The sequence below is a fragment of the Lontra canadensis genome, unplaced genomic scaffold (genome assembly GCF_010015895.1).
Source record: "Lontra canadensis isolate GAN:19392208 unplaced genomic scaffold, GSC_riverotter_1.0 scaffold21, whole genome shotgun sequence".
NCBI classification, from domain to species: Eukaryota; Metazoa; Chordata; class Mammalia; order Carnivora; family Mustelidae; genus Lontra; species Lontra canadensis.
The window spans coordinates 10,235,543-10,263,344 of record NW_022631015.1 but is presented as its reverse complement, the minus strand read 5'-3'; the positions used below and the strand labels follow the sequence as shown (position 1 = coordinate 10,263,344).

The 27,802-nt window shown below is 44.7% G+C and overlaps 2 protein-coding genes and 1 long non-coding RNA gene across 6 annotated transcripts in view; 1 reads left to right on the top strand and 2 right to left on the bottom strand.

The window, feature by feature from the left end:
• The window catches only part of LOC116869928 (N-acetyllactosaminide beta-1,6-N-acetylglucosaminyl-transferase-like), an 82,333-nt gene that overhangs the window by 11,452 nt on the left and 43,079 nt on the right, over positions 1–27,802 (bottom strand). Inside the window, exon 2 of one of the 2 annotated variants that reach the window (XM_032861551.1) lies at positions 16,884–17,372. The exons of the other annotated variant lie outside the window; for it this stretch is intronic. Within the exon in view, the coding sequence (XP_032717442.1) occupies positions 17,305–17,372 (68 nt within the window). The 3' untranslated portion in view covers positions 16,884–17,304. Of the gene's footprint in view, positions 1–16,883; positions 17,373–27,802 lie in introns of those variants that run through there. 2 annotated transcript variants of the gene reach the window in all.
• The window catches only part of LOC116869927 (N-acetyllactosaminide beta-1,6-N-acetylglucosaminyl-transferase), a 59,547-nt gene that overhangs the window by 21,710 nt on the left and 10,035 nt on the right, over positions 1–27,802 (bottom strand). Inside the window, exon 1 of one of the 2 annotated variants that reach the window (XM_032861549.1) lies at positions 12,111–13,172. The exons of the other annotated variant lie outside the window; for it this stretch is intronic. Coding sequence (XP_032717440.1) covers positions 12,111–13,035 — 925 coding nt within the window. The 5' untranslated portion in view covers positions 13,036–13,172. Of the gene's footprint in view, positions 1–12,110; positions 13,173–27,802 lie in introns of those variants that run through there. 2 annotated transcript variants of the gene reach the window in all.
• Positions 13,534–16,159, top strand: LOC116869929. 2 transcript variants are annotated; one of them, XR_004383152.1, is made up of 3 exons: positions 13,534–13,695; positions 14,936–15,091; positions 16,019–16,159. It is a non-coding gene; the product is annotated as an uncharacterized LOC116869929 (long non-coding RNA). The 2 variants fall into 2 exon arrangements; XR_004383151.1 differs by lacking the exon at positions 16,019–16,159 and having other exon boundaries at positions 14,936–15,150.

Here is a 27,802-nt window from a genome sequence, read left to right as displayed (position 1 = left end):
AAGACATGATTTGGGCCCCCCTTCCCCTTTGAGGGAAAGGGGCCCCCACTCCTCCTTCTCCCACAGTTCCTTTTATTTCTTTTAAGATTTTATTTATTTATTTGACAGACAGAGATCACAAGTAGGCAGAGAGGCAGGTAGAGAGAGAGAGAGGAGGAAGCAGTCTCCCCGCCGAGCAGAGAGCCCAATGCGGGGCTCGATCCCAGGACCCTGGGATCATGACGAGCCGAAGGCAGAGGCTTTTACCCATTGAGCCACCCAGGCACCCCAACCTTCTACCACAGTTCTCAATTCCATGTAACCCACTGGAGGACTCTGAGGGTAAATGAGGCCATGTCTGTCTCATCCGGCGCACTCCTCTCTCCACATGTCCTTCTTGGGACACAGTGGATGGAAGTGGACAGGGAGATGGACCGGATGCCCCTTCCTGAGACACCCTGCTTCATCCTGGATCAGGTGCCTCCTCATTCTGCTGGAAACAATACTGCATTTTTTTTTCCCCAGCTGGGTCAGAGAGAGGAGATTCAGATTATCTGGAAACTGCAGGTATCCTCAAGAGTCAAGATGTCAACATTAAAGTAGGGCTGCTGTTGGTCACCTGTGTTTCCTCATACCTAAGCATGAGCTTGCGCACCCACAAACAATGCCCATGAGATAAATACTCTCACTAACCAGTGTTATACGGTCAGTTACTCTGTTCCTCTCATGTTCCCACACAGGTGAGTAGTACTGGAAGATGGGGGGAGGGAGAAACTCAAACTGATTTTGTCAGAGTTCTAGAACATCTTTCAGATCCTTCTTTCAGAAGCCTTCGCGTCATGGAAAAATTATGTTTTTCCAGTACCTGTTGTCTCTTAGTGAGAACAACTGGGTGGAATAAAACAACAAAAATAAAAAGCTAATAGTTATTACTAATAAGCTAATAGTTATTACTACTTACCAGGCACCAGACACCGTTTTTGGCATTTGGAAATGTCTTGCTACATGTAATTCACTTACAAGGGTAGGTACTATTATCGTCCCCGCTCTACAAATACCGAAACCAAGATTCAGAGTGATTACATCATTTGCCTCAAATTGTAAACACTAGGAATCTGCAAAACTGCATTTGAAGCCAAGGAGTCTGGCTCCAGAAGGCCTCCTTCCCTCCCCCACGGTGACGTATTACACTGGCCTCCCTCGAGCTCAGTATTTATGGGCGTGCCCAGAAAATACACTCCCGAACAAGGAGAAATGTGCTATATTAAGACTGCCAGGCAAATGGGGATAACGTGTTAGTACTCAGCAACTAACATCCTCATTTGGTTAGAATTTTACAGCACAAAAATCACTTCCATCAACTGTCTATGATGACTGGTCCGAGTTTTAAGAAGTCATGGCAGGAGTTGAGGTTGGCATCTAATCATAGATATAGTGACCGTAACAAGGAGAGAAGAGAAATTCATTGCCCAGAGGCCATTGTTCCAGTAATTCTATACTAGGAAAAGGTGCAGAATGGAAATGTCACAGAATCCACAAAGGCTGAGCCCGGAGGACCCTCTCTATCATCTTATAAATTGCTGATATTGTCTCCATTTTACAGATGAGTCATCAGAAGCCCACATAGGACAGGTTAACTGCACAAGGTCAGCCAGCAGATCTGTAAATGAATGAGTAAAATTTCTGCTCCTTCCACTGCATGCTCCAGAGCTAAAGCAAAATAATGCAGGAGAACTTTTTTGAGATCACCCAGCCCACTTCTTTCATTTTACTGAGGAGGAACCCAAGGCCCAAAGAAGTTATGTGACTTACCTAGGGTCACACAGCTCATCAAAGACAGAGGCTAGAATAGAGGTTAGAAGATAATTTTGCAGTGTGCATATCTAGGTTATTGGCCCTTCTTATGTGGTCCAGTGGCTAGAGTTTGAAGAACTTATAAAAAGGAAAATAAAACATTCACACCATGCTAGTAGCACTTACTGTCCATTTATTTAGTATTAGATGTGCAGCGTGTAGTGTTTAAAAAACTCAAAATCCAAGGGGCACCTGGGTGGCTCAGTGGGTTAAGCCTCTGCCTTCGGCTCAGGTCATGATCTCAGGGTCCTGGGATCAAGCCCTGCATCGGGCTCCCTGCTTAGTAGGGAGCCTGCTTCCCCCTCTCTCTCTGCCTGCCTCTCTGCCTGCTTGTGATCTCTCTCTATCTGTGTCAACTAAATAAATAAAATCTTAAAAAAAAAACCCTCAAAGTCCAAAAACTTACTCTAATTTTTTTTTTTAAGATTTACTTATTTATTTTAGAGAGCAAGGATGAGAGAGTGCGAGGGGCAGAGGGAGAGGGAGAGAGAGAATCTCAAACAGACTCCCCACCGGGCTGGGAGCCTGACCTTGGACTTGATCCCACACCCCCAAGATGATGACCTGAGCCGAAATCAAGAGTGAGATGCTCAATCAACTGAGCCAGCCAGGCGCCCCTGCTGTTCTAATTCTTGAGTGTCCTCTGGGGTCATCCACAGAGGCACCCCAAGATTCTTCTGGCTCTTTCGCAAACATCTTGGAAAAGAAATACTAGCCAGTCATGGCCACTGCTGTGAAATGCATTACTCTACCTATTTATATATTAGGAAGTGAAATTGAACCAGAACCGCCCAATACACAAATCTAACTTTTTAATAAATTCCCAAATACCTTCCACACTTTCTCTAATGTCCCAAAACCAAAAATGAACTGGGGCCCCGGTCGGTAAAAGTACACTCACCCAGGGTCAGACCAACTGCTAACTGAGGAGGCTGGGATGCCAATGTCAAAATTGGTCCCTCCGCACAGTCCTGCAAGATGACGGGAGCCTCATGCCAAGCTCAGAAGCTTGAAACCCGGGGAATCTCAGATGAAATCACACATGTGAAAAATTAACAAGATGAGAAGGCTCTGGGAGAACCAGTGGTCATGGTAAATACATTTACATGTAGCTGAAAGCGAAGTATCCTTGTGTCATTTCCACAAACACACAGCGGGTCATAAAACAGGAAGACTGTTTGTCTCCCCCCGCCCAAATCGAGGAAGTGGGTATTTGGTAGCAACAAGAGATGAACAAAAGTATCTCTAAAACATTGTAGGTGTAAGGGTCTACCTCACTAAATCGGTTTTACTACTCCTAGTAACATACTCCTCCCATTTTCCCGGCATGAAGAGGAAGGCCAAGAGAAGGGAAAAGTTAACAGGCATTATTCTGACTCTTGCTTTCTAAGGCTTAAGGAGTTTGTAGACTCGGCTTTGTCCATTGGAAAAAAAAAAAAAGGGAAAAAGAAAACACAGTCTGGTTGATGTAATATATCCTGAAAGTTTAGGTTGGATAAAAAGATTTTCACTTTTCAGCAAATCATTATCATGGGATACACAGAAAGCCCCAGGCTGGACTATTGGAATTTTAGATTTCCTTTGATAAGAGGAAGCAACTCATGTCTGAGAATTATATCTATTCCATGATTTTTCGTAAATTTTGTTTTCTGGCTTTGAGTGTGTGTAGTATGTTGGTAGCTGCAGAAACTGGTTGGTGGGCACAAGAGGGTTATGGTGCTGCGCACCGGTGAATTTCGTATTAGGGTTTATAAATTATCCCTGTATAAGTATCTAAGACGGGCAGCATTTGTTTTAACTTTGAGGAAGTTGAACACCCAAAATGGGAAGGATGTGGCTACGCCAGCAAAAACCTGTATAGAATGCTTGTGAAAAAGCTCGCTTCTTTCGGGTCCTGGCTGTGCTAATTTCCTTTTGTGAGAAATTATATTATGTTCTAAACAAATACCACGTAAGTCCCTTCTGGTGCATGGTACGATTTCAGAAAACAAAACAACCTATGAATCCCAATTCCTGTTCCTTTCACTTGAAGTGACCACAAAAATAAAGTCCTGAAGACACTACTGACATCCTTTGGATTTTTAAGGAAACTCTTCTCAAGGATAATACACACTTAGCAATATTCATGTGAGGACTGTAAGGACCTACTTAGCAAGAGGCTTTCATTAAAGTTAAACTGTCCCTGCTTCCCTTCCCCCAGGGGATTCACTTAAAACAAGTCCTGGAAACCAGCTCCAGGTAACAAAGCCCAGATACAAGGGTGGGTCAGGCCAGGTGGAGACATCCGATCAGTGGGGGGATGCATACTGTCTCCCTGGTTACCAAGGAGTATGGGCCCCGGCCCTTTGGGCGCCAATCCCAACCAAGGTGATAAGCTGGGTCAAATGTCTACTAGGGTAAATTGTATTCAATTGGTCACCTAGTATCACTGTGGAGTTTCCTGTGTGTGTTACAATCTCATTGGTCACCTGTGCGTGGCCAGGCCCGACGGCATGGCCTTTGCCCTTAAAAGCTAGACTGTGAAACAGAGAAGGGTCGCCCTCTCGTGTAAGAGGTGGGTCCCCGAACGTTCACTTAGATTCTTGATGCTTGGCGCGAAATAAAGCTTTTGCTTGACCTTCACTTCTTATCAATCTCTCTCCTTTAATCACGGACCTATTATTGGGGCATAACAAGGATGATGGGAGCTATTTTAGTGGTTTCAAAAATTCGCACGGATTACATTAAGGGAAATTAAAATGACAAAGTGCCCATCCCCAACATGTGCAACAGCTTACATTTTCCTATACTTCCTCCCGGTTTTCTTTCTTTCTTTTAAAGATTTTATTTATTTGACAGAGACACAGCTGAGAGAGGGAACACAAGCAGAGGGAGTGGAAGAAGGAGAAGCAAGCTTCCCACCCAGCAGGCAGCCCCATGTGGGGCTCGATCCCAGGACCCTTGGGATCATGACCTGAGCCAAAGGCAGACGCTTCACCACTGAGCCACCCAGGCGCCCCTCCTCCTGGTTCTCTTTGAGTGTATCTATATCCAGTTGTACATGGTGGTGAAGTCATAGAGTAGATAGTCTTTTGTAAAAAGATATTTAAATTAATTTTATTTAACACCTTGAGGATCTCCTCAGTTTAGGAATTCAAGGTCACATTAAGGTTTTCTTTATGTATATTCATATTACTAAGTAGAAAAACACTTATCCTGTCACTTTACACTCAACGTTTCCCTTTAATTCTCAGAACTTGATTTTTAAAAAAATTTTTGGGTAAGCTTTAAGTAATCTCTACACCCAGCATGGGGCTCGAACTCATGACCCTGAGATCAGGAGTCCCATCCTCGACCAACTCGGCCAGCCAGGTGCCCTCCTCAGAACAACTTATTAAGTAGCTGTGTTAATCTAGACGGTACAGATGAGGAGTCTGAGGTCAGAGTTACCCACGGTCACCAAGCTAATAGGGACAAAGCTAAAATTCATCAGCAGGTTTTGTCTCATTCCTGAGCCCTGGAGGTATTTGCTCAATAGCACTTTCCCATTAGCCCTTTGTACACCACCTCTAAAACATCCTCTACATGTAATCAACACCGTCCAGCTTTTCCTTATACACTCTCACTTCCCTTGGTCCTGGTGGCTGTCTTTTTTCTCAGTCAAGGAGAGTGTCTGGAAGAAATCAACACAACCAACATTTGCTACAGATCTATAAATGGGCCAGTCTCCATAAAAGAGGGTCTAGAGCAGTGGTACTCAAAGTGTGCTTCCTAGACAAGAAGCATCAGGATCCCCTGGGAACTTGTTAGAAATACAGATTCTGGGGCTTGCTCCAGACCTGCTGCATCAGAAACTCGGGGTGGGGGCAGTATTCTGCTTCACCAGGCCTTACAGCAGATTTTGGGGCTCTGTCCGAGAACCGCACTGCACTATACACATGATCTTCCTTAATACTTTTAACTTCTCTGGGAACTAAATGTTATTTATTATTCCCATCATTGCAGATGGGTAAACTGAGGGTCAGCACACACTAAGGCCAATATCACATAATTAGCAAATAATGGGAGCCAAGACTTCAACTATTTTTGCCTGACTCCCAAGTCTTTTCGTAAGTATCATGTGGACTCACTCAAAGGCAGATGGAAGGAGATGCTGTTGTAATGGTTCAGAGTGCTAGTGTAGAGATACTGATGTTACAGAGACAATTTTGACATCAATTATACATCTATTAGGGCTTTGACATGCAAAATAATTTATGGTGTTGCTTAAAGAGTCATTGAAATGCACTAGTATGTTTTTGCTTAAAAAAAGGCAACTATGGCTTCTCGAAAATACTTGTCTTATACAATCAGTAGACAGTGATGGCAGGTTGAAAGAATGTTGGACAAATGGTCTTGCCAGTTCTGAAATCGTAGCTACATTAATCCTTTCCACCAGAATTCAAGCCATGTTAAGCTCAGTGAATATTTACCAATCATAATGGTATTTATATTTAATTACATCTTCATATATACTTTAATCCAGTATCTTCTTCTTGCATAATGTTGTTCTAGAGATTAGGAATTAAAAGCTAATTAAGAGCAGTGTTTCCGGACTATCTCCTTCACAGGGGTGGGGGCAAAGAATGTTTGGGCACAGATTCTCCAGTAAAGATGTTCCAAACATTACAGCACAACCAATGGCTTCCAGCAACATAAATGAGCCCTCAAACTGCCTACGGCTTCAGCAGATCTTAATTATGCAACTAGTAGGCAATCTGCCGAAGTTTTCTCTACCAGGAGCTCACCATTTTATGATACAAACTCATCAGTCGGGGTACTGGAGAGCCATGATGAATTGTAAACTATAAATCTTCCCCAAATTCCTGGCCCGAGAAGAGCCTCAAGCCCTTTTGTAATGGAAGAAAAACAGGCCCAAAGGCCCAAACCACTGATATAATATTTTAAAAATCACGTCCAAACTCATTATGTGTATTTTGTATTATCTGGCTATACAGAAGTGGTATCATTTTATTTTTTTATTTAATTTTTTAAAAAGAATTTATTTATTTATTTGACAGAGATCACAAGTAGGCAGAGAGGCAGGCAGAGAGAGAGGAGGAAGCAGACTCCCTGCTGAGCAGAGAGCCGGATGGAGGGCTCGATCCCAGGACCTTGAGATCATGACCTGAGCCAAAGGCAGAGGCTTAACCCACTGAGCCACCCAGGCGCCCCTTTATTTAATTTTTTTTTTGAGAGAGAGAAAGAGTGTGCGTTCATGGTGGGGAGGACTGGGGTGCACAGAAGGAGAGGGAGAGAATCTATGCCCAGCCTGACACGGGGCTCAATCTCATGACCCTAAGATCATGACCTGAGCCAAAACCAAGAGCTGGATGCTTAGCCACCCAGGTGCCCCCAAAGAGATATCATTTTAAAATTCTGTTAAATGGATAAGAACCCATGGAAGTTTCTGTGGGTTGTCCTCTGGCCACACACACACACACACACACACACACACACACACTCAGCTTTCTGGTAGACCTGACTGTTCTATGACATTCATGAAGACAGGACTACTTAAACCAGGCCATCAATGTTTCTAATTCTCGGTCATTGGTACAATCAGCATGACTGAATGGCATCCTTTGTGGTTCTAGAAACTAACTTCTAAATTTAGGCTTATGTACAGAGCACACAATGCATACTTTGAAAAGGACTGGGACTGATCCAGCCCTGCCCAGATTTAAGGGCCTGCTAACCTTTCCGTAGAGAACACATACCTCCTCAAAGGCTCACTGTTTACGTTTGCCGGGAGCTACACCTGGAGAAATGTTTCAAGTTTCTTTCTATTGTTGTCTTTCCTAACCTTTCATTTCCTTACACTCAGGTGTTTTTTTTTCTTTCTTTTTCTTTCTTTTTTTCCCTCCTAATCCCACTGCTGAGCAGAAGCCTAGATCAAATTAAAGACAGCAGAGCAGGCCAGGAAAAGGTCCTACCAGCAGGACTGGATGGGCACCAGTGCTCTCTCTTGGAACCAGATGAGACTGCATGAACGGCCCAGGGTGACTACCTGGAAATCAAGGTTTTTTTGTTGTTGTTGTTTTTTTGTTTTGTTTTTTTGAGGAACTCTGCCCTACTAACTTTCCAGCTGGAACTCTGGGGCTTGCCAATTCTACAAGGTCTTTCTGATACTGTTATATTTCCCTTTACTGATACCATTTGCAGGACTTGTGGTGGAATGATACCTCCAAGCAGTATCTTTACTTCCTGTTTCTCTAATCCTTCCCATCGAAATTTCACCCCACCCCACCCGGAGACAACAGTTGTGTCCTTTGAAGCTTCGGATAACTATCTAGCCGCTCCCACAATCTGCCCCACAAGCTAACAACCCTCAAGTCAGGCACCATCGTAGGTGGTGGGGTAGTGATGGGGAAGACACTGACGGTGGTCCTATTTCAAAGACAATCATCTGATTCCGTACCCTTCAGGAACCCAAACACTGAGGGGGTAGGGCAGAGGAGATATGCGCTTAGCGGGAAATGATAATCCAGTGCTGGCAGCAGGGGCCTCCAGTAGAGGAGAACCCAGAGCTGAAGTACCACCCGTCTGGGAGGTGAGTGACTGGAGATGGCTTCAAGAGGTGCCATCCCAGTTGGAGTAGAGAAGATGAACTGGAGTTAGACAGAGATGGTCGGAGGGATATCCGAGAGAGGACATCACAGAAAGCCCCTCTCTTCCCCCAGATTAAGTGAAAATTGCCAAAAGTGTGGAGGGTCAAGCAGTTGCTGAAACATCAAGTCTGAGGCATCAAGTAAAAAAAATGAAAGTAGAGCGATGGGTTAGGGATGTGGAAGAGGGAGGAGTCAGGTCATGGAGGTCACGTCCCAGTAAGAACTTCAACCTGATCTCAAGATAATGAAAAGCCAAGGGAAAGCTCCAAGCAAGGAAACAGTAGGTGTTATACTAACCTACCTGAGAGCTCCGTCCACCCGCCATTCCTGCGTTCTGGGAAGCAAAGATCCCTGCAGACTCAGTTCTACCGAATTGTTTACGTCCAGATTATGAAATGCTTCCAAATTAAGAAAAACTTAAGCATTTAAATTAAAAATTAGCTTCCTAAATATCTGCATATGACCTGTGGAAATACGAACATATCCAGGAGTCCTTTGTTTCTCACTTACAGACAACAGGGTGCCTAAAATGAAGATCATTTTTCTTTTTCTGTGTATTTTTGTGGTAAACTTAAAAACAGTAGATGTGGGGCGCCTGGGTGGTTCAGTGGGTTAAGCCTCTGCCTTTGGCTCAGTTCATGATCCCAGTGTCCTGGGATCGAGTCCCACATTGCGCTCTCTACTCGACAGGGAGCCTGCTTCCTCCTCTCTCTCTGCCTGCCTCTCTGCCTACTTGTGATCTCTGTCAAATAAATAAAAAATTAAAAATTAAAAAAAAAAAAACAACTATAGGTAAAAGGAAAGAGAGGCGCCCGGCTGGCTCAGTCGGTAGAGCATGTGACTCTTGATATCGGGGTTGTAAATTTGAGCTCCACCTTGGGTATAGAGATTACAAAAAAAAAAAAATCTTGGGGAGCCTGGGTGGCTCAGCTGTTGGGCATCTGCCTTTGGCTCAGCTCATGATCTGGCCTAGGTCCTGGGATCGAGCTCCGCCTGGGGCTCCCTGCTCAGCAGGGAGCCTGCTTCTCCCTCTCCCACTCCCCGTACTTGTTTCTGCTCTCCCTAGCTCTCTGTCAAATAAATAAATAAAATCTTTTTTTAAAAAATCTTTTTAAAAAAAGGAAAGAAAAGGTCTACTCATTGTAAAGACTGAGTCTTCAAGACACTTCACAGTCATTAGGTTCTAAGTCTCAGCATGTTTGCTTCTCCCCTCACCAGCCTTCAGTAAGAACATTAACTAAAGAACACCTCCCATTTCCACCAGCTCACAGAGGGAAGAGCTAGACCAAAGCCCGTTCCAGATAAGGACGGAGGAAGCTGGCACAGAAGGCTGTGTGGGGTTGGCAATCAGTTCAGCAAGGACAACTTCCTGTGACTCCAGCGAGCACAGTGGCCCTGCTAAGCCTCAGCAAGTTCACTGTGTACACACACACACAGACACACACACACCCCTAGCACTCCATATTCCTGCTAACCTTATTCCAGCTTAAGGTGGTCAGGTAGAACTTACTTCCACTGTTCTTCCCCGCTCCCCCCACCCGCTTACCTTACCCCCTTTCTGAGATTCTGCAAGAAATTTGCTTTATTTATTTATTTTTAAAAAGATTTTATTTACTACTCTAGGAGAGCACACCTGAGTGCGTGTGAACAAGCAGCGGGGACGGAGAGGGGCAGAAAGACGCCACACTGAGCTTGGAACCTGACCCAGGCCTTCGAGATCGGGACCTGAGCTGAAATCAAGAGTTGGACACTTAACTGACTGAGCCCTCCGTCCCCTACCCCAGGCACCCAGAGAATTTGCTTTAGATACAGGAAAGGAGAAATGATTATTCCCTCCTTTTCTGGTGCAAGCTCAAACTTCAGGTCATACAGATCCAGGATTAGACCCCAGCTTTGCTTGGACAAGCTGTGTGAAGAGGAGCAGGTCACTTCGATCTCTCTAAGCCTCTTTTTCTTCCTCTGTGCATGAGGATAACAGTGATTCTTTCTTATAATTGAAAGAAATGATGCAGAACACACATCTGGAGCAAACTCCATCAACCAAAACAGTATTAGAGACGCCAGCAACAGCATACTGCCATGTGTTTAAACTTTGTAAACAATAAGAATGAACACTCACTACACTCTGGTAAAGTGTTGGTTTACTATCGCTCCTACAAGTCTTTGTGATCTGACAATTTCGTAGCCCACGGGATAGAAAAGGTCTCTGTCCCCAGTCACCTTGCCTGTCCTCATTCTGCCCTGAGTAGACTTTTGTGACCACCACTCCAATGTGGCTCTAAGGAATGCTGGGTCATTTAGAAAAGAGTCACTGCTATGAATCTACTTTCAACTACGAAGGTAGCTTCAAACCGCTCTCAGATGTGTCCATGATACCAAGACTCCGTGTAGAAGCAGGGAGTTTTTTCACATATAGCAGGCATTACGGTCTTGTTCACACAGGGCTGACAGCCACAGCCCTGCTGTCACAACAATGGAAACTGGTTTATTGGGACATCACCAGGAACAGGTGCTACAGGTCACACAGGTGTTCTCAGACAACAGACAGAAAACAGAATTTTGAGAAGAAACTCAGTCCCGAATAAAAGAGGGAAGCTGGTGCTGTTTTCTGCCTTCAGTGGCCTGGCAGACCTCAGACCCCTTTCCAAATGATCATAAACAATGGAAAAGACTTCACAGTCTGAGAAATCAAGAGACTGCAAAGTGGAATTTCCAATAATCTGTGACTTCGAAATTGAGAATTAACTTTGGACCAACTCCCACTGTTGATCCCCTCTGTGTTCATTTTACCCATTCTCCTCGACAACAAAACATCAGACGGTTCTTGTTGAACCAAGTCGGTTGACACCCGGGTACTTGGTCAAGTCTTAGGTTAGAGACATTTAACTGAAGAGCTAATTTATCAACTTCCAAAGAAGATTCACAGATTTCAAAAACAGCCCGAGCGGCTTTGAGCAATGACTTTGAGGATGAATGGGATACTGTGTGACACGGTCTGAAAGGAACATACCTATTTCAAGTCATAAATTCTAGGATGCTTATTAAAAATCGATTTCAACACGCTGTAGCTGTGCTTATCAAGGACGATGAAAAGCATCCATTCACGAGACTGAGCTAGTATATGTCAATTATGCTCAATTTAAAACACACACATACACACGACCAAGCTACAGGATACGCGATACAGAGCTCCTGCAGCTTCTCATGCTTCTTAGATCACTATACTGCACACAGTTACAAGACAACACAGTTGGCACTAAGCTGGTCACTAAAAACAACCAGACTGAGGCGCCTGGGTGGCTCAGTCGTTAAGCGTCTGCCTTCAGCTCAGGTCATGATCCCAGAGTCCTGGGATCGAGCCCCTCATTGGGCTCCCTGCTTGGCGGGGAGCCCACTTCTCCCTCTCCCACTCCCCTGCCTGTGTTCCCTCTCTCGCTGTCTCTGTCAAATAAATAAATAAAGTATTTAAAAAAAAAAAAAAAAAGCAACCAGACTAATAGTTTTCTAAGCATTAAAGTTCTGGTTTTTGTTTTTGTTTTTGTTTTTGTTTTCCAAATAATCTCCAATGAGTCTGTTCTCTAGAAGCGCTGGATATTAGAGAACTCAGTCTATGAATACGAAAAAATTGGAATGGACATCGGCACATACCTGGAATCCTATTAAGTGTCACCCAGAAATGTTCATCGGGGCTGTAAGTATCTTTTGACCAGTGTAGAAGATCAATGGCCCTTTTGTCGTGGAAGACAAAGTTGACAAACTCTCTGGTCAGGGCCACATAGGCAGTGCCAAAGTAGATGGTCAGCTGATGCGGAGGTGAGCTTTTCAAAATATTAGTATTTTTCACAAAAGAGCCGTCTTTGCCTATGTGCTCCCGGTGGACGAACTTCGTCCGTCCAATGGCGTGAGCTGGGGGCAGCACCCCCGGGGTGATGTTTTTCCCTTTAAAGCCTTTCAGATACTGAACGATCTCCTTGTTGGTCTTCAGGGGGAAGTCTTGCCCACACGTGTTGATGGCGTACTTCCAGGGCACCTCGGACGCCGCGAGGTCTTTGAGGCAGTTCAGGTCAGCCTGGAGCCTGGAGATCCCCCCATAGACAACCGGCTCCATCTTGGAGGCCAGGAAAGCATTTGGGAAGCAGCTCAGCAACAGCTCTACTGACTTCTTGAATTCAACGGTGGCCTTTTCATCCACGTGAACGCAGTAGACATTCTGGGGCATGTAAACAGCTCGGAAGAGCCTCTGGAAAGTATCAAAGTCCTTATGGATGACCATGACATAAGCCAACGGGAAAGCAGCTTCCTCTTCCGACAGGGGGCTGGTGATGTAGTGATTCTGGGTCAGGTAGTCCTTGCACGGGACGCTCCCCAAAGGTGAGGGCAAGGTCCTCCCCCACAAAAAAGGAGCCTTATCTCCTAAGGCGTAATCACAGGCATGAATTCCGAAGTACTTGTGACTAGAGCCATTCAGCGACCCGAACCTCGCCGGCAGGTGTAACTGGCTGTTATAAAGTATCACAAATAGAAGCGCACTGAAGACCGTGAAAGCAAAAAGGCAGTACCTCCAAAAGTTCATTATTTTCACTTCCCTGGGGAAGGACGCGCTCTCCAGGGACTGAGGAATGACCAGTCCCCGAAACCGCGAGTGGGGAGAGGTTGGCCCGATCGCTCTTCCCGGTCTTGAATTCCGACAGGCTTCTCCCGAGGGCTGGAGTCCTTCAGTCCTGATGCGCTGTCTGCCCCAGCGCGGCGTCCATCCTCCGCGGCGGCGCAGGCGAGGAGATGCTGCCCGAGCGCGCTCGGCTCCGCCGACCCGGAGGTGCTGAATCCCGAGCCGCCCTCCGCGCCGCGCTCAGCCCGGCCCGGCGCTCGCCGCCCAGCCCCGCCTCTGGGAAACCCTCCTCATTTGCATGCGAAATGCAAGTGGCGGATATAGCAAATTGCGTTCTGGAGTGGACTTTCCACGGGGGCTGAGTTTCCCTCGCTTCGCCCCGCCCGCCTTCCAAGCCCGGTGCTCCGCTCCGACCTCCCTGCTCTTCGCCGGCTCTCTCCTCGCCTTTTCCGCTCTCTCTTCGCCTTTTCGAGGGAAGAGCTTCTACTTTTTCTGCTTCGCCCCGGCAACCTGCTAGCAGCCCTTGCAAAAGCACAACATTTAGGACTTCTGCCCCCTCGGCTTTATTCGTCTTCCCACTTTTGCATTTCAGTGTTATTTCTACCTCTGGGCACACAGACCCAGGTAAGAAAAAATGCACTTGTACTAGGCGTAAGCGGAAAACTGTCAAGGGCGACAAGAGTCTGTGGCCAGGTGGGTGTTCCTGGGTTAAATCAGACAGTCTGATCGTGTTACGTAGCATATACATGTGTGTGTAGGCTATGGGAAGAGGGGAAAAAAGAATTACACTCTTGGAGTATGGGATGAGGGCAGAAGGAACCTAGCAGCGACTTGTAACGTTAAAGGGTCAGTGTGGCTGACATAAATGAAATAAACACACCTTTCAGTTTACACCGCCAAAGGGAAAGGTGATAGTCATTGTCCCCAGAAAGTTGGTTCCCCTTTCACACAGAGCCTCAGATAACGTGAACTCTTAACAGGGCGGTTATCTCCAGTGTGTGGAGTCACTCGCCAGTGGTCTTTAAAAAAGTCTGACATCTTCAGATCTGAGGTCATTTCATACAAATCAAAGAAGTCTCCTTCCCACCCAGCCCCCTCTTCTCCCACTTCCTCACTCTGAAGAAAGAACAAAGGCTTCAGGGTTGCTGCAAAATTCCTGGAAGTACCAGTCAGTGTAATTCAGGGGAGGCAGGAAGGGAAGCCCAGCAGGTCTGGTCACATTACAGAGGGCTTGTCATAGCTCACCTGTAAGGGTGGCTGGAGCACTTAGCAAATGTGGAGGGTGCTGGAGACATAGGAGGGTGGTAAGGACACTCCGGGGGGAAGCAACTCAAGCAGCTACAAAAGAAAATCAATGGTGGCAGCCACAGGTAGCTAAAAGTGGCCTGGTCCCCTCTCAGCCCGCAGTCACCTAGCCATCCTAACTGTCTGGGCACCAGGTGGCTGTTGGAGCAGGTGCCTCTGTTCCGAAAGCGGGGTATAATGCAGCACTCTCCCTGCCCCCTTCCTATCCCACACCCCTCTTACTCTATGAGCACTTGAAAAGGAGTCCGGCCAGGATTCCTCCCCTGCCCCTGTAACCACCGCACCAGCATTCACGGTTACCTCTCAGGGCCCAGCTGGGGTGGACACAGAGCTCCTAGAATGTTCATGAGAACTACAGGACTGTAAGGGGGGAAAAGTTTCCACCATGTTCTCAGAAAGCCCCAGAGAGCCCCGCCTTTCACTTTCACGTAAAAGTGGAGTAAAAGTGGATTACTCTAATCCACGGAGCTAATGAATGACAACAGCTTGGCCTGGAGATGATGGATATCGATTTGGAAACAGACTCAAAGATCATCTAACATGACCCTTTATTTTACAGATGAGGAAATGGGAGCCAAGAAGAATATTTTTTCCCAAGGTTATTCAGCTGGACAGAAGCCAGAAACCTTCACTCTGCAGCTCCCTTGTCCAGATGCTGAAGCCAGTCTATTTGGCTTCTAATCCCTGCTGGTCAGTGACCAGCTGCGAGACCAGGGTAAAGTTACTTAACCTCTCTTAGCTCCGGGTTCTTCATCTGTGAGATGGAAAAAAAAATCACAGCGGTTCCCGTTTCACGCGGTTGTGAAGAACTATAACCGAGATGACTTCTGTTTAGGGTTTAGGTGGACAATCCCGTGTGTTCAATACGCATTACCAGTTACTGTTGTCACTTCTTTTTTGAAAAATAGCCAACATTTCTCACCATGTGAATGACCTGATATTTTGACTTCTGTTCTTAGTAACGGAAAAGAGATATATTTATCCTATTAAGGCTTTCCACAGGGTTGATTTTATTCCCACTCTTTTCCTTCCCCATCCCTAGCCCCCTTTGGCCCAGACAAAAAGCAGAACTACTGCTTGAGGAAGGGAAGAATGGAATGGTCCATTTGGATGCCTTCACTTCCCCCTCATTCTAGTTAGAACTACACCCTTTTCTGCAAAATACATCCTTGGCCAGACTTGTGGAGAGCAGGAGGGGAAGTGCCAAAGGGGAGAGAGGGGAAGCACAGGGCTCTCTCTCCTCACAGGTTCTGTGGGTTCTTCCCTCTTTTTGCCCCAAGCCTTGGCCCCACAAGTGGGATCGCTGCTGGAATGCCCACCCAAAACAAACTCAACCAATCTTTAATCAGGATTTAGTCAAAGCAGATTGCAAATGGGGTGGGGAGTGGTGCAAGGTGATTTACAGTTCAAAACACCAGTACCCCCAGAAACCCTTCTGTGGTCTGTCCTGCCTTACTTACAGTTGTTTAGATGAACAACCAGACATGAAAATGGGATGCCTGCTAAGCGCTTAGCCCAGCGGGTAGGTTTGTTTTGCTTGGTATCTGTGGCAACCGAACAGGCATTTTCTTCTAGCAGATCGCTGGGCGGGCTGAGCTAGTAACTTCCAACCAGTATGTTATTTCTGCTCTGTTCATTCTAGCTGGCTTCACATACTGAAAACTGTCATCACGTGGACATTCGATATCCCAATCCCTGCCTCTCTCGGTCCCGGGATCATCTTTAACATCACCAACAATGGTACAGCACTGGACAGCCGCTTGCCACACACCATCAACTTAGCTCAATGTGAGAGCAAAAGGTGGGGCTCTCTGAGAACATGGTGGGAACTTTCCCCCCCTTACAGTCCTGTAGTTCTCATGAACATTCTAGGAGCTCTGTGTCCACTCCAGCTGGGCCCTGAGAGGTAACTGCAAATGCTGGTGCAGTGGTCACAGGGGCAGGGGAGGAATCCGGGCCGGACTCCTTTCTAAGTGCTCATAGTTCTCCTTGACCTCAGATCACTCCTCCTAGCTTAACTTTTGCTACAGAATCAAGGCGATGCTTTCTGATGGATCCCCTCATCTCCGCCAAGGGTACACCAGTTGCTGTCAGTCTGGCAACCTAAAAAACACCTGGGCTGCACGGGAGACCCAGAAAATGAACAAGATCTCCCAGCAACCAGAACAATGACCACAAGGCTGTGGACTGGACTCACCCACTGGAACGTGTTGAGGATGGCAAATGTAAGAAGGAAGTGAAGCTGGTGGAGGAAGGGAAAGACCGGGCTGGTAAGTTCACGAGTGGCAGCGAACACTAGGCCAAGGGGTCATGGACATAGAGGGGGAGTGGAGACCACAGGGAAGAGCCTGGGTCCCACTTAAAGAAATCAGCTCCCTCTCAGCACCGGCTATTAATGCCATGCTGGTCACAGGGCCAGGATGCCAGCTCCTCAGATATTTTAAGAGAAGTGAGAAAGCTGAGATAGATATATATATATATATATCCCAAACTCTTTAAATGTTACCAAGTCACTAACACATTTGTAAGACACAAGTGTATGCATGCATCTGCACCCCCAGAGACTGCATTTGGCCCTAAGGATGCCAGTGTATCATCTTTGCTTTAAGCACTGAAGGTCATGTACTTTGAAACTCTCTTGAGACTTAGCCTATGGACTCTTAGTTTCGACGACACAATCGTAACAATCAGACTCAGAACTGAACAGATAAGAAGTCACGGATTAAAAGAGGGATGTAGCCCTGGGGGATTGGGACACCCTGTTGTCAGCAAGAAGTGATGGACAGAGGATGAAGTGGAAGGTTCCAGAAAAACTACGGGAGCAGAGCAGTGCACGATCATTCAATGGAAGGATGGCTGGCATTCATACAGCTCAGTGACCATTTTACTACTGTAGATCAGGACCTCCAGCATTTGTAAATTATCAACTCAGTTCATGTCACTGTGAAAGGGCTTGACAACCGTAAAGATCACTGCAAACATTGGGCCAACCAGACCTTGAAAACAAGCAGAGTGCTAACATTTAGGAATAACATAACAGGAATATAAATGTATTTGTCTTATGCATACATGCTTCAGATGCTATTTAAAAAGTCATCTATTGGGGGTGCCTGGGTGGCTCAGTGGGTTAAGCGTCTGCCTTCAGCTCAGGACATGATCACAGGGTTCTGGAATAGAGTCCCATGTCGGGCTTCTTGCTCAGTGGGGGTCTGCTTCTCCCTCTCGCTCTGTCTCCCTCTGCTTGAGCTCCTTCTCTCTCTCTCAAATAAATAAATAATATCTTTAAAAAATAAAAAGTCTCTTGTGAAATGTTTATTCAGAATCCTTTTCTTTTTTTAAGATTTTATTTATTTACTTGACAGAGATCACAAGTAGGCAGAGAGGCAGGCAGAGAGAGAGAGAGAGGAGGAAACAGGCTCCCCATGGAGAAGAGAGCCTGATGTGGGGGTTGATCCCAGGAACCTGGGATCATGACCTGAGCTGAAGGCAGAGGCTTTAACCCACCGAGCCACCCAGGTGCCCTCAGAATCTTTTCTTTTAATTAACCATTTCCTGTACAAAGTGGGAGGCTTTTGGTTATTTAATAAACTCCCGTTATGACAAAAATGTTTCTCTGAAAGTATTAGACAATTGTGCTGACCACACGATCCTATATCAGGCATCAGCATTTTTTCTATAAAGCGCCACATAGTAAATATTTTAGGCATGTGGGACTTTTGGTCTCTGATGCAACCACTGAGTGCTGCTTCCCCAGCATGACAACAGCCATAACAATACCAGCCTGTGTATTTTTGTTTTCTTTTAAGATTTTATTTTTAATTATTTAATAGAGAGAGAGATCACAAGTAGGCAGAGAGGCAGGCAGAGAGAGCAGGGGAAGCAGGCTCCCCGCTGAACTGAGAGCCCGATGTGGGGCTCGATCCCAGGATCCTAAGATCATGACCTGAGCCAAAGGCAGAGGCTTAACTGACTGAGCCATCGAGGTGCCCCAGGTTCTAAAGAGTTTTAAACAGGTCGGGACATAAAAAGAGCTTAGAACAATGCACATTGAATGACTCAACATAAGAATAATGCACGTAAGAATGACTCAACACATCTAAGTCGTCTCTCTGTTGGCAAATTTGTCTCACCTAGGAAACTACCAGTCCCGTCTGCCTCCCAGGTACGTTTAGTGAAGCAGAACAGCTGTGCTTGAGGGGTCATTCTACCACCTAAAAGAACCTGAAGACAGGCAGGAGCCCTCAAGGCCACTGTTATCATGGGCGGCATTGGTCTCTTCTGCCCTGTTCCCCTGACTCAGTGTGGGGCACTGACCCTTCATTCCCAACTGCAGCCTCTTTAGCCTGTTTTTCCAAACCACATCCAAGTGGTTACCTCTCAGAGTGCCAGCCTGCTGGGGCATCCCACAGAAAGGTTATGATGGAGACAAGCACACAGCATGGTGGGGAAGACTGAGGCTCTGGAGCAGGGTTTGAGAGGGGGTGGCACCTGCATGGCCCAGTCCATTAAGCAACAACTCTTGGCTTAGCTCACATCCTGATCTCAGCGTCGTGAGATCGAGCCGCACATCTGGCACCACACTCAGTGTGGCGTGTGCTTGTGATTCTCTCTCCCTTTCCCTCTGCCCCTTCCACTTGTTCTCTCTCTCTCTCTAAAATACACAAATCTTAAAACAAAACAAAACAAAACAAAAAACCCAAGGCTCTGTTGCTTACTATGTGACCCTGAAAAGGTCTCTTGAGATCACTTTGTCTTAGTTTCCCAATTTCTAAAAAAGGAGTAGTCCTTTTTTATCCAAGTGGTGGAAAGTAAATCTGGCTAAAAAGACTTCTTCTGCATCTTCTCCCACTATGCCACACAACACCACCACATTCTTCTGGGGTCACAAGCCTTTTCCTACTTTCCTAGAAGTAGTATTCTTCGGAAAGCAAAGTTCTTTCCCTTCTGGGGTGAATTGCTCAGATTTAATTCTAATTGCCCAAACAAACAAAAGTGAAAGCCAAATACAGAACAGAAACAGAAATTTTTATCTTCAGTTATATTCTTTTAAATTTCAAGGAACAGAATAGGTGACTGTCTTTCTGTGCAAGGTCTCCTTTGAGAAGAAAAGATTGGAGATTCATGATGAGAACTTGCATGTCCAAGGTCTGTCCAGATCTGGAACAGTCTTCCGCCACCCTTCGGACACCAACCACCTCCCAACTGCTCCACCTCCACAGTTTTGAACGTGCAACTGACATTGCAAGGGGATGGTATTTCCATCAAGAGACAGTATTTTATCTTTAGCAGCTGCCACAGAACTCTATCTTGAAGATATTCCTTATCTGTTGAACATTTTCAAATAAGTGGAAACAAACCAGTCTTAAAATAGAGATAGGCAGTGGCTCCCTCCAGCTTCTACTTTTAATAGCCCTATTAAATTCTTGACTGTTGTTCAGTTTATACAATTCCCTGTCCTACTAGCTTCTTTCCCACAGAACCTGTCATTAACTTGAGTTTAGACAGTTTATTAGGGCAGAGGGCTTGGATTCATCCCAAAAAGCAGACACTTCTTTGCTAGACATTAAAATGCTGGAACAAATTTGTCTCCAAGATATGTCCTGTGTTTGCATTTCTTCAAAGATCTTTGCATTTGATTCTCCCACTGGTTAAAGCGGGTTCAGATTCCGATTTTACGTGTACCGATTTGTCCTTTTAAATGATTTCCTTAAGCTTTATCCTTTCTCCTCAAAAACAATGGAAAAATTGTTATAAATAGATTAGGCTTGGTCCCAGTCTGCTTTGGTTAGGGCCCTCATGACCGGTAGGGAGTTTCAATGACTACCCTTCAACGAGTCTTCAGTATGATGGAACCTGCCTTACTGAGTGGTTTGATTGTAACTTGTTTCCAGTTTATTGATCAGTGTTGTTCTATGGAATGTGAATATCTAGGGTGCTCATTCTTGACCCTGAGATGACCCACCTGGGCTTTAGGAAGTGAGCAGGAATGTGTTGGGGCAATGCTTAGGGTAACCATCTATCCCAGTTTGCCCAGGATGGAGGGATTTCTGGGGATGTGGGATTTTCAGAGCTAAAACTGGGGAAGTCCTGGGCACACCAGGATGAACTGGTGACCCCAGACAATAGCAGTCCTGCCCACTCACAGCTGAGAGATATTTGTTTGAAGAGTATTCAGTAACTGATCAGTCTGTGGGGCATCTGGGTGGTCCAGTCCATTAAGGGTCTGACTTTTGATTTCAGCTCGGGTCTTAATCTCAGGGTTGTGAGATCAAGCCCCCCCCCACCTCCCCCTCCACCCTGCCCTGTGCGGGGCGTGGAGCCTGATGAAGATTCTCTCCCCTCTGCCCCTCCTCTCTCTCTTTCTCTCTTTCTCTCTCTCCCCAAAGGTTGGGGTGGGGGGAGGAAAGAAAGAAAAAAGAAAGGTTAAAGAAAAAGTACCAGGGGCACCTGGGTGGCTCAGTTGGTGACACATCTGACTCTTGATTTCAGCTCCGGTCATGATTTCAGGGTCCTGAGATTGAGTCCTGCATTGGGCTCCTCCCTTCAGTGGAGAGTCTGCTGGAGAGTCTTTCCCTCTGCCCCTCCCCCTCCTTGTGAGCTTGCATATGCCCTGTCCCTCAAATTAATAAACCCTTTAAAAAAAATAACTGATCAGCATGGAAAGGAAAGATATGTTTAAGCCATTGATCTGTGTAGGAGAGCACGCAGACCATCAAAAATCTCCAAACTGTAATCCATAAAAACTACATAACCCTTCCCATCATATCCCGAAACACTGAGGAATGGGGACAAAACATTTAGTGTTTGTGGGACAGCTTCACAGTGAACCAAGAAGAACACAAATAAATTGTTCTGTCTACACGGATGTTCCCCAGTGGATATAAGAATGTCTTAATAACAACCTACATAACGAAGGGAGAACCCAAAAGGAAAATAACTGTTATTATAGTGTTAACAGATTCTGAAATCCCGCCCCCCTCCACATCCCATGTGACTTGAGAGGTCTTCTTTCTGTTATGATGAGACTAACAGAAAAATGGGGGGGGTCTTAAGAATGGAAACACTTATTTTAACATTTGCAATAAATGGGCAATAAAGCCAGAAAATGTTCACTCATTTGCAGAGCATCAGAGTCAGCTAGCCGTTTGAGCTCTCTGACTCTCAATTTCCAAATTTGTACAACCTTAGGACTGGAAGTAGAAGCTCCCTCAGGCTTCCTTCGGCTCTAAATGCTGTGATTATTCTAAATTCTGCCCAGAATAAAGAGGAGGCTGTTTTTACAGGAAAACTGCACTGGGAAATTTTGTTTAGATTCAGTAAGTGTCGGGGGAAAGTCCAAAATGTGGTAGGATAACTGACCCGTGATATAATCAAGAAGTCTTGGAGGTGGGTGGAGGGCAGTTAGCTCAGACAGACCAAAGTCCTGGGAGAGGAGGAAACCAGATGGGGGTGTGCAGCCCCTCCAGGAGGCCACCAGAGACCTAACCAGGACTTCAGGGTCTAAGATAGGCAGTTTTCAGGTGGGATGTGGGAGAGCATTTGGAGACCTGGGCAGGAGGGCCTTCCTTTTGCAGACCCCCAAGGAGCTCTGACTTGAAGACAGAATTAGAGATTTTCATGAAGAAGGAATCCTGTGAGGATTGGGCTAAGGAAGTGGGTGGAGGGAAAAGGAAGTGTCTAGAAGAGGGGATTTATGATGGCAGGAAGCTAACTGCATTGGGATGATCTGAGTATCTTTAGCTTACTTAATTAAAAAAAAAAGGCAGTTTTGGGGTGCCTAAGTGGCTCAGTCCATCAAGTGTCCAACTCTTTGTTTTGGCTCAGGTCATGATCTTGGGATGGTGGGATCAAGCCCTGCACTGGGCTCCATGCTCAGTGAGGATTCTGGTAGAGATTCTCTCTCTCCCTCCCTCCTGCCCCTCCCTTACACATGCACACACATGTGCTCTCTCTTAAATAAATAAATAAATCTATATAAAAAATGGCAGCTTTATTCTGCAAAATGTTCACAATTATGTTCTTATCTTTCAAATCTGGCTGAAAAGAAAGATTATGGGGGAATGAATATCATCCATCTGTTCTCTGAAATCATGGCACTGATATAGATATGGGATAAATATATTCTGGGGGAAAACCTGCTACTCATGGCTTTGTCCAAAAGCATCTCGAGAAAGAATGTCATATACTCTGCAGGTCAGAGGATGAGAGAAAGACAGGCTTGTATGTAGTTCAGGCATTGAGAAATCACATCAAGAAATAGTTAAGTTAGGAAAGTAACTAATACATTTACTGTTTTGGATGTAACTTTCTAAGATTGCAAATAGTCTACTCTGAGTCTCAGAGGGAAAAACAATCACCCAAAGTCTTAGCAAGATCACTTCCTTGACCAACTGATGAGTTTTTTCCATTAAAGAAGCAGCCTTATGGGGTGCATGGGTGGCACAGTCGACTGAATGTTCAACTCTTGGTTTTGGCTCAGGTTTTGATCTCAGGGTCTAGGGATGGAGCCCTGCATTGGGCTCCACATTTAGCCAGGAGTCTGCTTAAGACTTTCTCTGCCCCTCCCCACTGTGTGCTCTCTCTCTCTCTCTCTCAAATAAATAAATCTTTTTTTTTTTTTTTTTTTTTTTTTTTTAAGCAGCTTTATGAAAGCCCAGATCTGGTCTTCAAGGCAGGGGCCTCTACTGTTGGGCTATTCTTTTTACTTCTTTGGTGCAGAATAAGGCACCAGTTTGGTAAACTCAGAGCTGATAGAGCTAGCTCCGACTGAAGCACAGTCTGACTTGAGCCCATGCTGTTCCCAAAATAAGCTTGGGATTTCAAAGCATTCCCAAGGTGAGCAAGATGTTTTGGAAAAACTGAAGGGGAGAGAACAGTCCCATTGCTGTTGACCGGAAGCAGAAAGGACTTCAGGAAATGTCCCAGAAAGGCTGAACATGGCTAGAAAATGCTATCTTAAGTTGATCTCTCAGAATGCGACAAAGGAATCTAGGGTGTGTGTGTGTGTGTGTGTGTGTGTGTGTGTGTGATGATGGGGGTGGAGGGTGAGGCAATGATGATTTGCAGCTGACTGAGTGGCAGGGATGAGCAGTGTATTAAAAATTATTTCCATTTAGGAAGAACAATACTGGAGGTATCACAATCCTGGATTTTAAGATATACTACAAAGCTGTAGTAAACAACATGGTATGGTACTGGCACAAAACAGACACATAGATCAATGGAACAGAATAGAGAGCCCAGAAATAAGCCCACACTTATATGGTCAATTAATCCATGGCTAAGAAGGCAATAATATACAATGGGGGAAAAGGCAGTCTCTTCTACAAGCAGTGAGGAATACTGGATAGCTGCACGCAAAAGAAAGAAACTGGCTTTCTTACACCAGATACAAAAATAAACTCAAAATGCATTATCGACCTAAATGTGAGACCTGAAATGGTAAAATTCCTAGAATAAAACATATAATTTCTTTGACATCAGCTGTAGAAACATTTTTTTTTTTCTTTAGCTATGTCTCTTCCAACAAGGGAAGCAAGCAAACTTGATCAAATGGGACTACACCAAAATAATCTGGCACAGCGCAGGAAAGCAGCAAAAGACAGCCTACTGAGTGGGAGAAGATATTTGCAAATGATCTGTTAAGGGTTAATATCCAAAGTATACAAAGAACATGTAAACTGAACACCAAAAAACCCCCAATCCAATTAAAAAATGGGCAGAGAAAATGAACAGACATTTATCCAAAGAAAAAATACAGATGAACAACAGACACATGAGAAGATGCCCAACATCACTCATCATCAGGGAAATACAAATCAAAACCACAATGGGATAGATATCACCTCACAACCATCATTATGGCTAAAATAAAAAACACAAGAAATAATAAGTGTTGGCAAGGCTGTGGAGAAAGGGAACCCTCGTGCACTGTTGATGGGAATGCAAGCTGGTGCAGCCACTGTGAAAACAGTATGGAGGTTCCTCAAAAAAATTAAAAATAGAATTATCATATGATCTAGTAATTCCACACTGGGTATTTACTCAAAGAAAACAAAAACAGTAATTCAAAAAGACAAATGCACCCTTATGTTTATTCCAGCATTATTTACAATAACCAACATACAGATATAACCCAAGTGTCCATCTATAGATGAATGGATAAAGATGTAGTATATATACACAATGGGATATTCTCAGCCAACTGAATGAATGAAATCTTGCCATTTGTGACAGTATGGGTGGACCTTCAGGGTATAATGCTAAGGGAAATAAGTCAGCCAGAGAAACACAGATACCATAGGCTTTCACCCACAAGTGGAATTTAAGAAAAAAAAAAAAATACAAAGAAAAAAAGAGACAAATAAAAATGCAGACTCTTAAATACAGAGAACAAACTGGGAATGTTTGGTGGGGGGTGTTATTAGATAAAGGGGATTAAGAGTACACTTATCTTGATGAGCACTGAGCAATGGATAGAATTGTTTTTTGTTTGTTTATTTGTTTAAAGGTTTTATTTATTTATTTGACAGAGATCACAAGTAGGCAGAGAGGCAGACAGAGAGAGAGGAGGAAGCAGGCTCCCCACTGAGCAGAGAGCCCGATGCGGGGCTCAATCCCAGGACACTGGGATCATGACCTGAGCAGAAGGCAGAGGCTTAACCCACTGAGCCACCCAGGCGACCCTGGATAGAATTGTTAAATCGTTATATTGTACACGTGAAACTAATATGACACTGGATATTAATTATACTTGAATAAAAAAATTATTTCCATTTAAATCAATTCAGTAACTATTCTTTTTTTTTAAGATTTTATTTATTTGACAGAGAAAGCGAGAGAACACAAGCAGGTAGAGGAGCAGAGGGAGAGGGAGAAGAAAGCTCCCCACTGAGCAGGGAGCCCCATGTGGGGCTCAATCCCAGGACCCTGGGATCATGACTTGAGCTAAAGGCAGTCGCTTAACCGACTGAGCCACCCAGGGGCCCCAATTCAGTAACTATTCTTTTTTTTTTTTTTTCCAGTAACTATTCTTATCCCACTGGATGCTCACTATGTCTGGCTGCCCAAAATATAAAAGACCCCAAGAGAGATTATACAGTTCAGTCAGAGTAATATGAGATTCACATTCATAATTATAACGCAGAGAAGATTATAGAATGACATAAAAGAGTTACGACAAAGGTTTACAAAGTGTATAGTTGAAAAAAAAAAGTCAGGGAAGGCTTCCTAAATGACAAGTCATTGCATACGGACATATTAAAACCATTATTTAAACGTGAGAGATGGAGGAGAATGGCCCATGTAGAGAGAATGACCTGAAGAAGAAAAGTGCCAAAGGCAGGAACACAAGGCACAGTGTTTTTTTTTCTGGGAAAGCAGCCGTGGGGACTGACAGTGAGGTGGTATTGTGATAATGAGGTGATATTTACTAGGAATATGCTGATACCCAACATGCCATGTTGAGATGTTTATACAGAGTAATTCAATAAGCTCTCGGAACTCCTTAAAGCATTTGGGATTGAGAAGTTATTCTTAGAGGCATGCCTTCATTAGAAAAATATGTCAAGAGTGTTAGAATGGTCTGAAGAGAGAGACCTGGGCTGGAGAGTGCACTTGGGCGGGTTTAACAATCTGTTAGAGTGGTACGGTGGGCTGGAGTTAGAGCGGTAGTGATGGGAACAGGGAGGTCGATAACTCACTAGAAACCATCCCAGACAGAATGTGCAGAATGTGCTGATTAGATAGGGGGCAGGAAGCCATTGGCTAACTGGAGAGAAAAGTGGTGGCAGTCACAGAGATTCTGAGAAGTGGGTCTGTGGGGAGTAGGGAGGTGGAAGCGGAGCATGTCAGTGGGAGCCTCAGGAAGAGATATCCAAGAGGTAGGGAGAAGTGTATGAGAGGACCTGGGGAACATGAAGCAGGGTAATGACTCATCAGTACCCAAGCAGTGATGAGCTGTAGACATAAATTAGAATCACCAAGGGAAAGAGAACATTAAGAGCCAAAAAAGCAAGACTCCAGGGGGATGCTTACTGAAAATTCCAATTTCCCTAATTCTGAATTTCTCTGAGAAGAGTGACTCTAAAATCAACCATTAACCAACTCTCAACTCAATAGTCAATAACCAGGAGTAAGACAAGAACAAAACTATCCTTCTAAATACAAGTTTTTCACAGATGGATTCTAAAAGCAATGCCCTTCAACCCATTTGGCAACATGACAGCCTTGACATAATGTTGGAACCATAGCTGAAAAAGTTAAAAATAGAACTACCCTCTGACCCAGCAATTGCACTGCTAGGTATTTACCCAAAGAATACAAAAATACTATTTCAGTGGGGGTACATGCACCCTGATATTTATAGCAGCATAATCTACAAGAGCCAAATCATGGAAATAGCCCAAATGTCCACTGACTGATGCATGGACAGAGAAGATGTAGTATCTATATATGATGGAATATTAGTCAGCCATAAAAAGAATAAAATCTTGCCATTTGCAATGGCATGGATGGAGTTAGAGAGTATTATGTTAGGAGAGTAAGTCCGAAGAAGACAAATACCATATGATTTCTCTCATAGGTAGACTTTAAGAAACAAAACAAATGAGCAACAGGGAAAAGGACAGAGAGAGAGAGAGAGGCAAAACCAAAAAACAGACTCTTAACTCTAGAGAACAAACAGATGGTTACCAGAGGGAAGTTTTTTGGGGGGGGGGGATGGATGAAACAAGGGAAGGGGATTAAGGAGGGTACTTGTGATGAGAACTGGGTGGTGTATGGAAGTGTTGAATCACTATATTGTACACCTGAAACTAACGTAACACTCTAGGCTAACCCACTAGAATTTAAGTAAAACTTAAAAAAAGATAATGTACCTCCTCAAATATGTAATTTGTAACTGTAATTAAAAACAAATCAATAGATTTGTAATATGTCATTAAAAATAAATCAATAAATAAAACTAGATAGTAAGAAAAAAAGAAAAAAATTTTCTCAACAAAAAGAAAAAAAATTTCCATAACAAAGTATTGTTCAAAGACTACCGGCTTTAGTCTTTGATAATTATCTCTTTGTGGCTCTTACCCTATTGCCTTTCTAAGTAAAAATGACTTATTATTTACTTATTTTATTTATTTGAGAGAGAGAGAGAGCATGGTGGGAGAAGCAGGGGGAAGGAGAGAGGGAGCAGGAGAAGCAGACTCCCCACTGAGCAGGGAGCCTCACACTTGACTCCATCCTAGCACCCTGGGATCATGACCTGAGCTGAAGGCAGATTCTAACTGACTGAGCCACCCAGGTGCCCCTAAAAATGACTTCCAGAGAAGAATGATTCTATACATTCACTCTAGCGGGGAGAGAGAACACTAGATTAGCCCTAAAACAATCTGAATTCCTGTTCTGAGTTTCCTGATTACTGGCCAGT